Raw genomic sequence first — 13,210 nt, 5'->3', positions numbered from 1 at the left:
GGGGAAGTGAACACTGCTTGAAGACTGAATCAACAGTGACTTGGAAGAGGGCAATTAGCAATGTGAAAATGAGTGGAGAGCCGCATAAAGAATGTGAAGGTCAGAGTTCCCGGAACAACACGAGGAGTTGGCAGAACTGTTAAATACTTTACATCCTTGCTTTAGGGAGCAAAGAGTCAAGACCATGGCTAAAGAGAAGCAACTGGAGCGATATTTCAATAACAATGAAAAATTTAATACCTCTTTTTCTGTTCTGGTAATAGCTACTCATAATTATATGAAAATAAGAAATGATGTGTGCTATTAAAAATATTTAGATCATATGTCCCTGTTGTGGGAAGAGCTGCCAAGAAATTAGGGGGAAAAGATGCTCCTAAAACCTAACAGGCTTTTGAGTAAAGAATACAAGTTGTATGTGAAAACTGCAGTTAAATTACAGGCACAAAACGCCCTAATCCTAAGTCATTTTGAACATTCAAATATGCGAATGTCTGTTTTTATTCTACAAATGACTGATAATGGATAGAAGAGTATCTCCACATACCAAAAACTCTTACACTCAGACCTGAAGCAATATTAACTTATTATATATACCAGCGAATAATGAGGGTAGCTGTGTTGTCACATGACTTGTTTTTAGATTTAAATGTAGGAAAATTACAAAGGGTATAGAGCAGCGGTTCTCAACCTGTGAGTTGAGACCCCCTCAGGGTCACTAATCAGATATCCTGCATATAAGATATTTACATTACGGTTCATAATAGTAGCAAAGTTACAGGTATGAATCAGCAATGAAATAATTTTATGGTTGGGTGTCACCACAAGTGTATTAAAGGGTTTCAGCATTAGGAAGGTAGAGAACCATGAACACAGAGGTTTTAAGTAGTGAAAATAGATAAAACACACAGAATACAATCTCTAGAACATCTTTGTACACAAATAATACAATATAACATGTAATATTACCTTAAATCAAATATTACCACATCCCTGGCCCAAAGAGATCTATTTTTTGTAATAAACCATACGGACACAAAGTGTAATTTGAAGATTTTAGTTTTCACAAGTTTGTATTTATTTCTTTAAATGTGTGTGCATGTGTTTCTGTGTGAGTGTATATACATGTGTGTGCAGGTGCCTGCGGAGTTTGGAAGAGGGCACCAGAGCTCTTGGAACTGGGGTCACAGGTCCCACAGAGCCTGCCAGCATGGTGGTTGGGATCTGAACTCCAGATCTCAATATTAAACAGCAAGCACTCTTACATTGCTGAGCATTTCTCTAGTGAGCGCATACTGTTCTCTATGTAAGAAAAAAAAAAAGCCTGTCCAGTACAGCCACCCTGCTCCATGAACAGATGTCGTAAGGAATGCCAAGCCATAGCATTGTTGTCCTTACTGCATGCTTCCACTCAAGGACAAGCCTTCATGAGTTCTCACCTCGTCTTGAGATTTGACCAGAGTTCTGAACGTTTTTTCTCCACTTTCTCCATCTATCATTTTATTTCGAATCTAAGAGAAAACGAAGCAATTACTTTATTCCAGGAAAGACACTGACCTCCTGAAGATCATGAAGCCATTCATTTCAAGGGTTTCCCTTATTTCAAGGAACGAGAATGGTAAAGTGGTTGCACTGCTAGATGAGATTATCTGGGATTTTTATGCTGCCACATTGTAACCATTTTACATTACTGTGCAGTAACAAAACATGCTTATTGAATTTTTCATTAATCAGTACATTTTGAAGCATGACAGTAATGGAGTCACAATTTCTTTTAAGCTTCTGGCATTTCAGTGGGAAGCAAATACTGAAGTAAAAATGTATGTATATTCACAGAGCTAACATGCAATGTGATCTATTTCAGACTCTTACTTCACCTAAATAACCAGTTCTTGGCTAGACGGGTTTAAAATTGTCCTTGATAGTTTGCTATTGTTGTTTGTTAGTTTTCCAGACCAGGTCTCACTCTGCAATCCTGGGACTCACTTCATAGACCAGACTGAATTCAAACTTTCAGGGTTCTTAGGCCTCTGTCTCCAGAGTACTGGGATTACAAACCCCATATCTGGCTTGCTTGCCCCTTGTAATTTACTTTTTAATTGTCCTATGTAGCAGTTCTGAAGAACGGCATAAGAATAGATTGTGAGTCATAAGGACCTATCAGGATTTCACATCTCATAGTGCAGCCCTCTTACAACTTCCCAACTCCTTAAAAGGAAAGCCAGGCCAAACTTCTAAGACAAATGCTCCAGTCTACTGGAGACTCTCAGAATTTCTGTCTACTTGATTTTCACTTTATATATTTCCAGCATGTTACATTTGGCCTTTAATAACAGTGAGTGGACAAATCGGTGAGACCAGACAATTAAATCTGCAAACTACAGGAGGAGTCGAACTTACTTCAAGTATGTTCGGTTTGAAGTCAAAAAGTAAGAAGCAATTCAGAAATAACCCAACTTGACTATGTACCAGGCCTTTTTCTTAGCTTTTCTTCATACACCATGTCACTCAGTCACTACACTGAGGAGCAGCAGGTTTTCAGAGACTAAACGGTGACTCAGTGGGACTGAAACCAGACCTCAGTCTCATCATCACTCTAACGTTAGGATACCAAATGCTTTAAAGAAATCACCTAAAATGTTCCAGCTCTCACTATGCCACACTCGAGAGTAATGATCAACTTAATCATTTCTATTTTTTCAATTAAATAACTATCGTTACTATTATGAAGCACCCTGGCAGAAGAAGTGGCATGTGACTTTGTCACTGAAGTAAAACAGAAACAAGTTAAGTGTCTTCAGACAAATATGGCAGCTGCTTTCCTCCATGCTCTTCATGTAGTTGGGTGGCTGGAACCCTTCCAACTTCTCTTTCAACTGCACAGCATGTCTGTCTCTACAAATTCTATTAAAATTATTGCAATTTCTGCACATTTAAAATCACTCTCCCTTTGGAGTGAGCAAGGCAACGGAAAACATGGAAGGCCACACTTAACCTGAAATATCCATTCTTTACCAGGATGAGTTCCTGGAAGAAGACACCCCAGGAACTTTAATGAGAAAGAACACACCAGTGTGAGCTAGGAGACAGCCAGATATAAACCATTGCTCAAAAATGGTTTGTGGAATGGAGGATGCAGGCTCAGGCCATGTGTCTGCACGGCTTCGTCCTCCTACACACTCACACTCACCTCCACTTTAATGTCATTCTCTAACTCTGCATCGAGGAAATCCAGCGTGACTGGCTCCTGAGATTTGGGGTTCTACACAGAAGACAATAATTAAGGACATACGACATTAAAAGGCATTGCTGTGCACAGAACAGCTTGAAGAACATTCAGTATGAATGAATTCTCTCTCAGAGCTAGGCATTGAGTTTTAAGTGCAATAGACAATTGTCATCAGTTAGCAATTGAAGGCAGCAAGGGGCTGGAAAGAGACCCCGTGAGTTCCTAAACACTCTTCCCCATGCTAACATCCACTGCCTGTTCTTGTGGTGTGTAAGGGAGCCCACTGCGGAACATGACAGTATTTATTTACATCTCAGTGGATGCTATTAGCCTGCTAAATTCACCTCATTTGGTGTGATTCTGATTTCTCATACATTAAATGAGGCCATAGACAAGTGGATAGACAAAATAGCTGTTTCCTTGTAATTCTTGCTACATCATATAGCATGTCATATTAGAGTTCTAACACTTAGTAGAATAAAAGATTCTACTTAAAAGATTTCAAAATGATTAAAAACTTCAGAAGGTAGATATTAAAAAATTTGTTAAAAAGTATCATTCAAATCTGGCCAAAATTAGATACTAGTAATCAACGCAGCCTATGTTTGGTTACTTGCAAGTGTCACAGAGATTTTACCAAGAGCTTGCCACTGTTTTAAACACCACACTAAAGGGATATGCCTCCTCCACATTAGAAACAGACAAGATCTGTCCAATTAGTGTACCTTGATTAGATGAAGAATGACATGATATATGACACACAGAACATATTTATTTTATAATCATGACAAATTCCTTATTTCAGGGAATATTCATATTTTTAAAAAATCAGAATTTCAGCTCTTCATGATGTTTGATAAATGAGAACTCTTCAAGTGGCAATTTGTAAAATCCTCTCCCTGTGTCTTTTGTAGGGGGGAGGGAGCAGAGGACTGGGTCCAGGACCTCATGTTGGCTCAGTAAGAACTCTACCCCTGAGACCCTGTACCCAACCTTGCCTTTTATAATTGAGAAAATAATTCAGTTCTTTAGAACTCTGTATAATCAGAGCTTCTATAATACTGAAAGAAAGTATTGGGTTTTCCAACACAATGCACTATTGTTTGAACAGCTTTTGTTCTGGGAGCAAACATTCCTTTGAAATGTAGATGCAACACGGAAATAGAAGTCAATATTGAGAATTTTCTTTACCCCACAAAACTTGCAACTTTCCTAACAAAAAGACACAACAAATGTTCCACAAACACTACTGTATAAACATTCAAATTAAGATGGAAACCAATGCAAAACAAACTCAAGACAATCAAATGGTAAAATGAAATCAGAAGTAGGAACATGTCTCTTACATGCAATGGATAATGCATAGCATGAGCAGCCCCAAACAGCATGCAGGGAGGAGTCATTATCAGGAGGAATTGGCAATATGCAGATCATGTCCCAATCCAACATATAAAGACAGAGAAGAAAATGAAATCATAAAGGAAATTGTCAATGCATCACTTGTATTTGTAAATGGCAACCGAGCAAAACATTGTTTTAGAAAGATCCATCACTTTTATAAGAACTAGAAAATTGAAAAAAAAAAGTCTTCTAACAAGAAAACAGCAACACAGGCTGAAGAAATCTGTTTAGTCTCATGGTCTCTGAAATCCCACACAAAGAAAAATTAAGTATCTAGAATATCTTATCAGCATGAATTTCAGCTAGCATAGTTATTAAGGTATGTGATGCTAAAAAAATTTAAATTTGTAATAATTATGAATAAGTATTCATACAATGCCTCAGATTTCAAAAACATTCCCCCAATTAAGAAGTCTTATGTGGATGCTAGTTTGCCATTTAGGGTTTGCATAGAATAAAAAAAAAAAACATTATTAAGGTTGCTTATTTTTAATTATTTAATATTTACATGCAATATTTGATATTGTGGTTAAAAATAAAATTCACCAAAACGTACCTGATAGCAAAAATTATAATTTAAGGTATTACAAATGTAACATGCAAACAGAAAAACAAAATATTTTCCTAGTTGAGAAAGGCATATACATCATCGTAACCTGTACAGGGACCAAAAATGGTCCTAAGACTTTAAGATGATGCAACACAAGACTCAGATTACAGCAGAGTTCTAGCTCTGTGAGAGAACTAAAGCTTCACTAGTCCAAATCACTACACTTTTGAGAGATGGGGAAGCTTACAATGAGAATTTTCAAGGGTGGGACATAGCATCAATATGTGTGTTTAATTTCCCAAGTAGAGTGCAGATGAAAATTGGTATAACTCACTGCTAGACAGATGAAAACAGCGGTGTACTGCTTGAAGAGAAAGTGTTGGCTACAACAGGACCAGATTACAACTCAGTCCCACTGTCCCTACTTAAAGATCACTTAACACCATGCGGTCTCTCCAGATAAACACTACCATGTGTTTTAAAGGAAATAATAGGCTTACACAGAAATCTACAATGATGTTAAATATTTTTCTAACATTGTGGATCTCTCTGAATAAGTTATAGAAATATCCTCTTATGCTGAATGCCTTCTGCCTACATGTATCTGTAAGCAATGTGTACCTGAGGACTATGTGAGCACACTGCCCACAGAAACCAGAGCTGGAATTACTGATGGTCGTGAGCTACCATGTGGTCCTGGGACTTACACCCCAGTCACCTGGAAGAGCAGCCAGTGCTCTTAACCACCTTGCTGTCTCTCTAGCACCCCAAATTCCACTTTTAGAAATTAAAAAGACAAACAGTTTGGCTAAAAATTCTTATTTATGGAAATCACAACATAGGAACCATGACTTTATTTGTACTTAGAAATCAATTTCACAAGCAAACTGTTAGGAAAACATGGATATGATATTAATTTCACCAATTTAATAACAAATCTCTTCAGGAGCCATTTCATTCTGATTATTTTGATTAACGTTATTATTAGATCAATTTCCTTTGCCATCTTTCAGCCAGTGCAAACTCTTTACCACAATTAGCACACTTTGCCCCAGCTCACTGAGAAGAGAAGCTCATTTTTGCCTCATGCTCTTGAAGCCTGGTGTCAGGAAAGGCGCCTGCTCTTAGAAGCTTTGAGAATAGAAGCTTGATCTCAACCTGATTTAGCCAATTTGAAAGCACGGCTGTCTACCTCATTCACAGTTACCTGAACGTTGGGTCTCCTTTTTCTTAAGTTAATTGTTGGTATGCCTACACCAATAGGCTGAAGCAACAGAGAAATAGTAGTTTATTATCCTACATATCAATATTATAAAAATTCTATCCTGCAATCAATTTTAGGCAGCCATTTCCTTGACAAGAAACAGAACAAATGGTGTATTCACAGCTCCAAATATTTGTATCATAGAGTCCATGACAACAAAACAAAACAAGACAGCAACAAACCCTGAAACTACTAATGGTAGTCAAGTCATGTTTTAAAAGAAACTGTTCATTTTTGTCCTGGATTTCCTTAGGAATATAAAAATTGAAGAGTGGGAGAGATAGTTTGTCCTAGATAAATTTTCTTGGCTGCAATTAAAAAAAAAGATTAAAAAATAAAAATTGTTGAAATGTACATGATACAAATATATAAAATAAAAAATTGGAAATGGCCCCTGGAAATTTGACTGTACAATCCTGCCTTGGTGACAAGTTCATAAATGAAGCTTGGGCCTTTTAGAGGTAGCTAGGTTATGGAGGCAACAGCTTGCAATGGGATTAGTACTTCCATAAGGGAAACCAAAGAGACCCCTTTACCCCTTGGCCCTCTGCCATTGTGGTTAGAGGGAGAAGCTGTCTGCCAAGGAGGAACATACACTGATCCACTCATGCCTTAGTCCTGCACTCCTTACCTCAGCAAAAAAGGTGCAAAGTAAGTTTCATTGTTTAGAAGCATAACAGTCTTTGCATTTTTTAAAAAGTTACCATAGCAGTCTGAACAGACTGTAATAAACATAACAGGGTATTATAAAATCATGAACATTTGAAATTTGACCCTTTGTTATCTAAAAGAATGAAGTCAGTGGTATCTATTAATTAAATGAGAACTCAATCATAGCACCAGATTTATTTTGAATATTGATTTCTGAGATCAATTATATACAATTTTCTATATAATTAGCATTTATCAGAATTTATCAAAATCGAAAATCTAATAAACTAATCTGGCTCTTTTAATGTAAGAAATAAAAACTTATGGAGGAAAAATCAGGATAGCTAATTCATTATTTGTTAAAGTGTGGTCATGGAGAGACATATTTTGGAAAAAAAAAAGACTATTCCATAGAGAAAAATGCACAAAAGATTTGTGACTACTTTACTGATATTTTGGGCCATCCCTGCAGAGCTGTCTATAAATTACAAAATTATACTGAAATATTTTGTAATAATACTATAGTGCCAAGCATGTGACATTGACCCAGTTAAATCCTAACATTTGCATGTATCATTAGTTCACCTTGTTAAATAATAATGGTCACTGGAGCTAGAACTTACTTTCAAATACATAGGTGGATTGCTGATGAAAGAATTAGGTTAACATTGACAGTTCCAGACCTCCATTACTATACTGGCCCTTTCTATTTATTATATATTATTCATATCATATCATATCATATATCATATCATATCATATTTTCTGGAGCAATGCCCTCTTTGAGCCTTAAAGTTGCAAATGAGATGCATGAAAACGAGATTCAAAAGGTGAAAATGGCTGTCTGAGGGAAGAATAGTAGTTAAGATAACTTGGTAAGAAAAAATGAAGAATGCTTTCCGATTTTCATAGGTTGTCATCAGTGGCTTTGCCCTCTCTTAAGGGACTGTTCTTTTATCTGTAATGTTACAAAGAGATTTCCAAGCTACAATCCCATTATTGTTAGTCAGTAATTATACCCAACACTAGTAACGATAAACAAATTATATACATACCTTTGGCTGAAGATTTGGATGCAATAAGACGTAACCATTAGGATCGATTGCAAAATAGTAGCCATTGGGGCACAGCTGGAAAAGAGTAAAATAGCTTAGAGATTCCTAAGTCACAACTGGAATCCACACTGAACATTTTAATAGTTACTCAGTACAAGTCTTGGGGCACAGAAGGAACAAAACCCAGTGTCTTCATATTTTAAAAGAGCCTTTTAACCTTAAACTCTTTTGCTAGATTAACCAACCCCATGTATCTCATGCTCAAGTGCTTCATGGACGAACTGTACTGGTCCATAGTGTGGAAACAGGAAGTGTAGTCAAAGGATAGATGGCATCTTACTGTGAAGCGTGGTGTCAATCTCTTTATGTCTTCCAGAGACACATCCACGCCCATCACACCGAGAATCAACTGGTTCTAAAAGAAGATGGCGGAGTTAGTGCATTACTACCAGAAACTGTTTCTACAAAATGTACCCTTTTATTATGATAATGAATGATTTCCACGTTAGTGGAAACACAGCACACACACACACACACACACACACACACACACACACGGGGGGGGGTCTATTGGTGTCAATTTACAAGGACTCTCAGCTTTCACTGTTTTCCACAACTTTATCATCCCAATTACTTAACTCAGATGAAATATTAATGACTAAACCTAAATCATAAAAGGTATGAAAATTTTATTAAAGAAAATAGTTGGGTCAATAACTATGGTCTGTTGCTATGAACCAACCCTAGACTGAATAAAAACCAGTAAATGAAAAGCAATCTGAATCTGATGGATAGGCCATACTAAGAATTTTAAAATATGAGAAGGAAAGACATAGAGGATTACACTGTTATAAATTTCAATATTTAGACCTCATAAGTGTTTAATTTGTCAATGGCCCTTCAAAGTGAGACCCAGGGCTTTGTAGAACTCCCTTGCTAAGATGAGGCACTTCATTGAAATTTGTACAACTTAAACAACAGTGCAACAAACCTCACTGAATTACAAACCAGAAGTTAATATTCTTTTAATCCACCAATAGCACCTGCATTATAAGCCTTTAGTATTAAAAATAATTTCTATAGTCTTACATTCATTCTTAACTATGCAATTCTATTTTAAAGTCAAAAGTATTTAATAAATAATAAACATAATATTATATGAATTACCTTTAATAATCAGTTACAACTTTCAAGTAGATAGCTTCTTGTATTGATATTACCAAAACTATAGAAACTGAATATTTTAATGAAACTAATTTTTCATTGTATTGTAAAAAATAGAGAAGGAAACTGATTAGATCCATAGGTTATTATAAAAAAGCTATTACTTGGGAATTTGAAAGCAAGGATTCAATAAACATATAATTCTGCACCTGATTCAAAGAGAACCATGGATTTGGTTTGTCTCTTTCCCCCTGAATCACACGAATGTCTCAAGTGCATTTTAAGAAGTGGGCTCATGATACTATTGTGCATTTATCATGCCATTCCTTGCAGTCTGACTTCCTGACTTTCTCATCAGGTCACAGTTAGACCAAGTGAAGCTGAGTTCCAACTCTAGGGCCACAAGGATTTGACCTTCACTTCCCTTTTCCCAAGTGGTTATCAAGTGGACAGCTGTTGCCAGTGACCCCTAGCCTCACAAGACAATTACATCTTATGTATCTCCTTATAGAAATATCTTATCCACATGGAGTTTCAACGTCATAGTTTATCATTTATTGTTATTAATTTTATCAATTAACTTTTAACCTTCAAGTTTGTCTTATTTTCAGATTGGCCAGTGACATTGAAGACAGGCAGAGTTCCAGTAATGACAAGTCCCAGCTCCTAAAAATAGATGGAGAGAAAAGGCCAATGAAAGTGACATTTTGAACTTTGTCCTACTGAATCAGCCTTTGAAATTGAAAACTTCACTTTGTACTTATCTTGTAAAGAGTCACAAACCTTAACAACTAATTTCGATTCTCTATAAAGGGAATTTTTTAAAAAATCAATGAAAATCTCTTAGAAATAATAAATACTTATTAAGCAGTTTTGCAACATTGAATAAGAATTGTGAATAAAATAAGGCCAATGTACATAAATGTAACTGTAACATTCCAGTAACTCTGCTCATATATACATTTCTTCCACAATGATAATTTATTTAATACCAGGTGCCTCCCCAAGAGGACTGTCATTTAAATAGTACTTTAGATTTGCTGAAAGCTATTTTCTGTAGCTTCATTCACAATATTTAAGCCCTAAATCAAAAGTGTCATGCCGTATCACAAATGTCTAGCTGAATGTTGCAGTACACAGAAGAAACATGCTATTGATGGTGCATTTGTAGGATATTCTAGGTGAGTACTGTGATGTTTAGATTTTGTTTTTATAGCCTCCAAATGAATGCTATCTTAAACAACTAGACTCCAAGTATATTCGTTGTTCCAGGCACTGTGCACACTTTCCACAGACTAGAATGAAAAAATCAGGGTCTTGCCTCCTGGACTGTGATACTTATCTTAAACATAGCAACTCTTCCTATCTGCCTTTATCTATAGAGAGCCTCACTTCATCTTCCAAAGGAAAGAATCTCACTATGACTTTGCACTAGTCCTGTTCCTTTCCTCGACCCAGACTCTCTAAAGGTGAGCCAGTGTTGGTATTATTTCTTCAGTGAACCCAGGGCCCCTAAATTTGCTAATGTATGGCTTTATGTGGTTTCACCCTTCCCATGAATTATAGAAACATGGTTTGTCCTTACACTCAGCTAAAATGTCTCCAGTTTTTCATCACTCCCTGCTGCAATTATATAACATCTTTCTTTTTCTTTTTTTTTTTTTTTTGGTTTTTTCGAGACAGGGTTTCTCTGTGTAGCTTTGCGCCTTTCCTGGAACTCACTTGGTAGTCCAGGCTGGCCTCGAACTCACAGTGATCCGCCTGGCTCTGCCTCCCGAGTGCTGGGATTAAAGGCGTGCGCCACCACCGCCCGGCCAACATCTTTCTTTTAAAGTGTCAAAGCTCTTTGAATTCTTCATGTCACAGTAGTTACCAAATTTGTTCTTGAAATACTGTATGTTCCCTTCCTAATAAACTGCTGATTTGACTGATTGCATTCTGAACCCCATGCATGCAGTGGTTCTAAGTGATGGGTCATTTATTTTCAAATCAGTAAAAAGAATGCTCTCTGTGTCCTCTGACCATCTCACTTACGTAGAAAGCTTTTTTTTTTTTAACATCTTGTTTCGGCTTGTAAAGTAGAACATTTACAATCAGCATTTCCTCCCAATGTTATTTGTGTTATCAGTGAGAACCTTGCCAGCAATGCAGACACTGGTTAATGAACTTCTGGTCATAGGAAATTCAGCAGAGCCTAACTATTGACTCCTATCATGTGCAATCCTGTGATGGATTTGAACAACTGAAACATCTTGGTCATGGCTAAAGATGACCATGTGACCTTAAGTAAATAAGTAACGTCAAGAGGGAACACTCACAGTCATTTTCTGGGGCTTGAGGTAAGCAAACTTCCCTTTATCGCTCTTAGCATGCGAGACTGCTGTTAATAGTCCCTACGTTTCCTCTAGCTTCCTGTATGTGTTTATTTTGTAAGGACCAAGTGATAAGTCATTTTAACGGGTTGTATTTTGCTCTTCGGGTTCATCATTGCACTCAGAGAAGCAGCAAGAGGCATTTAACTGGGCTCCAAGTAGGAAAAAGGGCAATACCGAATCAGCATTTACTTTTAGCTTTGCATTTAGACTCTCCAGGAAATGGTAAATCTTTGATAAATGACTAAAAAGTCCTTACATTCAGATTTGGAATATGAAACAATCTTAGGTATTATTAAGTTTTAATAACTGTATCATAAAGTAAAAATAAATTAAAACAGGATTTCCCAGCTTTTCCCATATTGACAAGTTGGGCCGGATAATTTTGTGCTGTGTGGTAAACGGGGTCAATTGATGTATTTGGGATGTTTAACACCAGTCTAGGGTACTATCTGTTCTCTGCCAGTGGAAGCTCTCTGCACTACTCTGTGCTTGACAAAAATTTCTTCCACATATCCAAATATGAAGGAAAAAGCAGTTGGAAATTACTGCTCAACACATGAGGGGATGCTTGTGGTAAGGTGCCAGTTGCACTATAGAGAACCTGCAATGCCTGTTTCCCCCCAGGAGATTTGGTCACCTCAATGTGATGCTTCCATAAGGATGTTTAAGTCGGAACTTAAAGCCCGAGAGTCTATATGAAGATGGGATTGTGTCCATGCTAATTTAAATATGGTGTCAGAGTTCAGTAGCTCTAAGTGAATGCATAAACTTTTGAGTTTGCAGAAGTCTGGTTGCAATGGTGGAACGTGTTGTACACACAGTTAACAACTGACATCCACTTAAAAAATATGTATTTCAAATGTCTGTTCAAAATATGGAGTCCTTGGTTACTACTCACATGATATTCAGCATTATTTCCTTATATTAAAATATCAAAAAGTTATTGAAATTCCCATATATTCAGCATTGTAAGTTAGAAAACTGTTCTTTTTTGGTGGATCAAGAATAGCCTATACCTTTACATGTATGACTTTTTTTTTTTTTTTGGTTTTTCGAGACAGGGTTTCTCTGTGTAGCTTTGCGCCTTTCCTGGAACTCACTTGGTAGCCCAGGCTGGCCTCGAACTCACAGAGATCCGCCTGGCTCTGCCTCCCGAGTGCTGGGATTAAAGGCGTGCGCCACCACCGCCTGGCAACATGTATGACTTTACACTAATGCAAATCTAGGGTTTTCTAAACACTTTCCAAGACCTACCTGAGAAATTTGCAAAGGAATGAATTTTGGAAAGTAATCAGAGAAGAGGAGAAGGGAAAGGTCGCAGGGAGAAGAAAGGTCAGCTCGGTGCTCCTGCTAGGACAGCTTCGGGCTGAGAAGGCAAACTCTTACCAGTGCGTCCAAATACACATTTGTCCACTGGACTTGCTTTGCTTTGTCTCCTGCTAGAACCATGGGTCTTCCAAGAACGTCTAAATATTCCTATGTATACAAAAGAAAGGTGGTAAAACATCGACAAAAAGAACAAAA

At 37.1% G+C, this 13,210-nt stretch overlaps 1 protein-coding gene across 7 annotated transcripts in view; it reads right to left on the bottom strand.

The window, feature by feature from the left end:
- Positions 1–13,210, bottom strand: part of Cacna2d1 (calcium voltage-gated channel auxiliary subunit alpha2delta 1) — a 432,008-nt gene that overhangs the window by 48,052 nt on the left and 370,746 nt on the right. For 3 of the 7 annotated variants that reach the window (XM_076566317.1, XM_076566319.1, XM_076566320.1), the window contains 6 exons: positions 13,073–13,162; positions 9,900–9,977; positions 8,488–8,562; positions 8,148–8,222; positions 3,188–3,244; positions 1,437–1,508 (listed from right to left, as the gene is read on the bottom strand). In XM_076566317.1, coding sequence (XP_076422432.1) covers positions 1,437–1,508; positions 3,188–3,244; positions 8,148–8,222; positions 8,488–8,562; positions 9,900–9,977; positions 13,073–13,162 — 447 coding nt within the window. Of the gene's footprint in view, positions 1–1,436; positions 1,509–3,187; positions 3,260–6,384; positions 6,442–8,147; positions 8,223–8,487; positions 8,563–9,899; positions 9,978–13,072; positions 13,163–13,210 lie in introns of all 7 variants that reach the window. The other 4 variants (XM_076566314.1, XM_076566315.1, XM_076566316.1 and 1 more) reach the window with 2 other exon arrangements.

The sequence above is a fragment of the Peromyscus maniculatus genome, chromosome 3 (genome assembly GCF_049852395.1).
Source record: "Peromyscus maniculatus bairdii isolate BWxNUB_F1_BW_parent chromosome 3, HU_Pman_BW_mat_3.1, whole genome shotgun sequence".
Lineage (NCBI taxonomy): Eukaryota > Metazoa > Chordata > Mammalia > Rodentia > Cricetidae > Peromyscus > Peromyscus maniculatus.
This window is presented reverse-complemented; position numbering and strand designations above follow the sequence as displayed.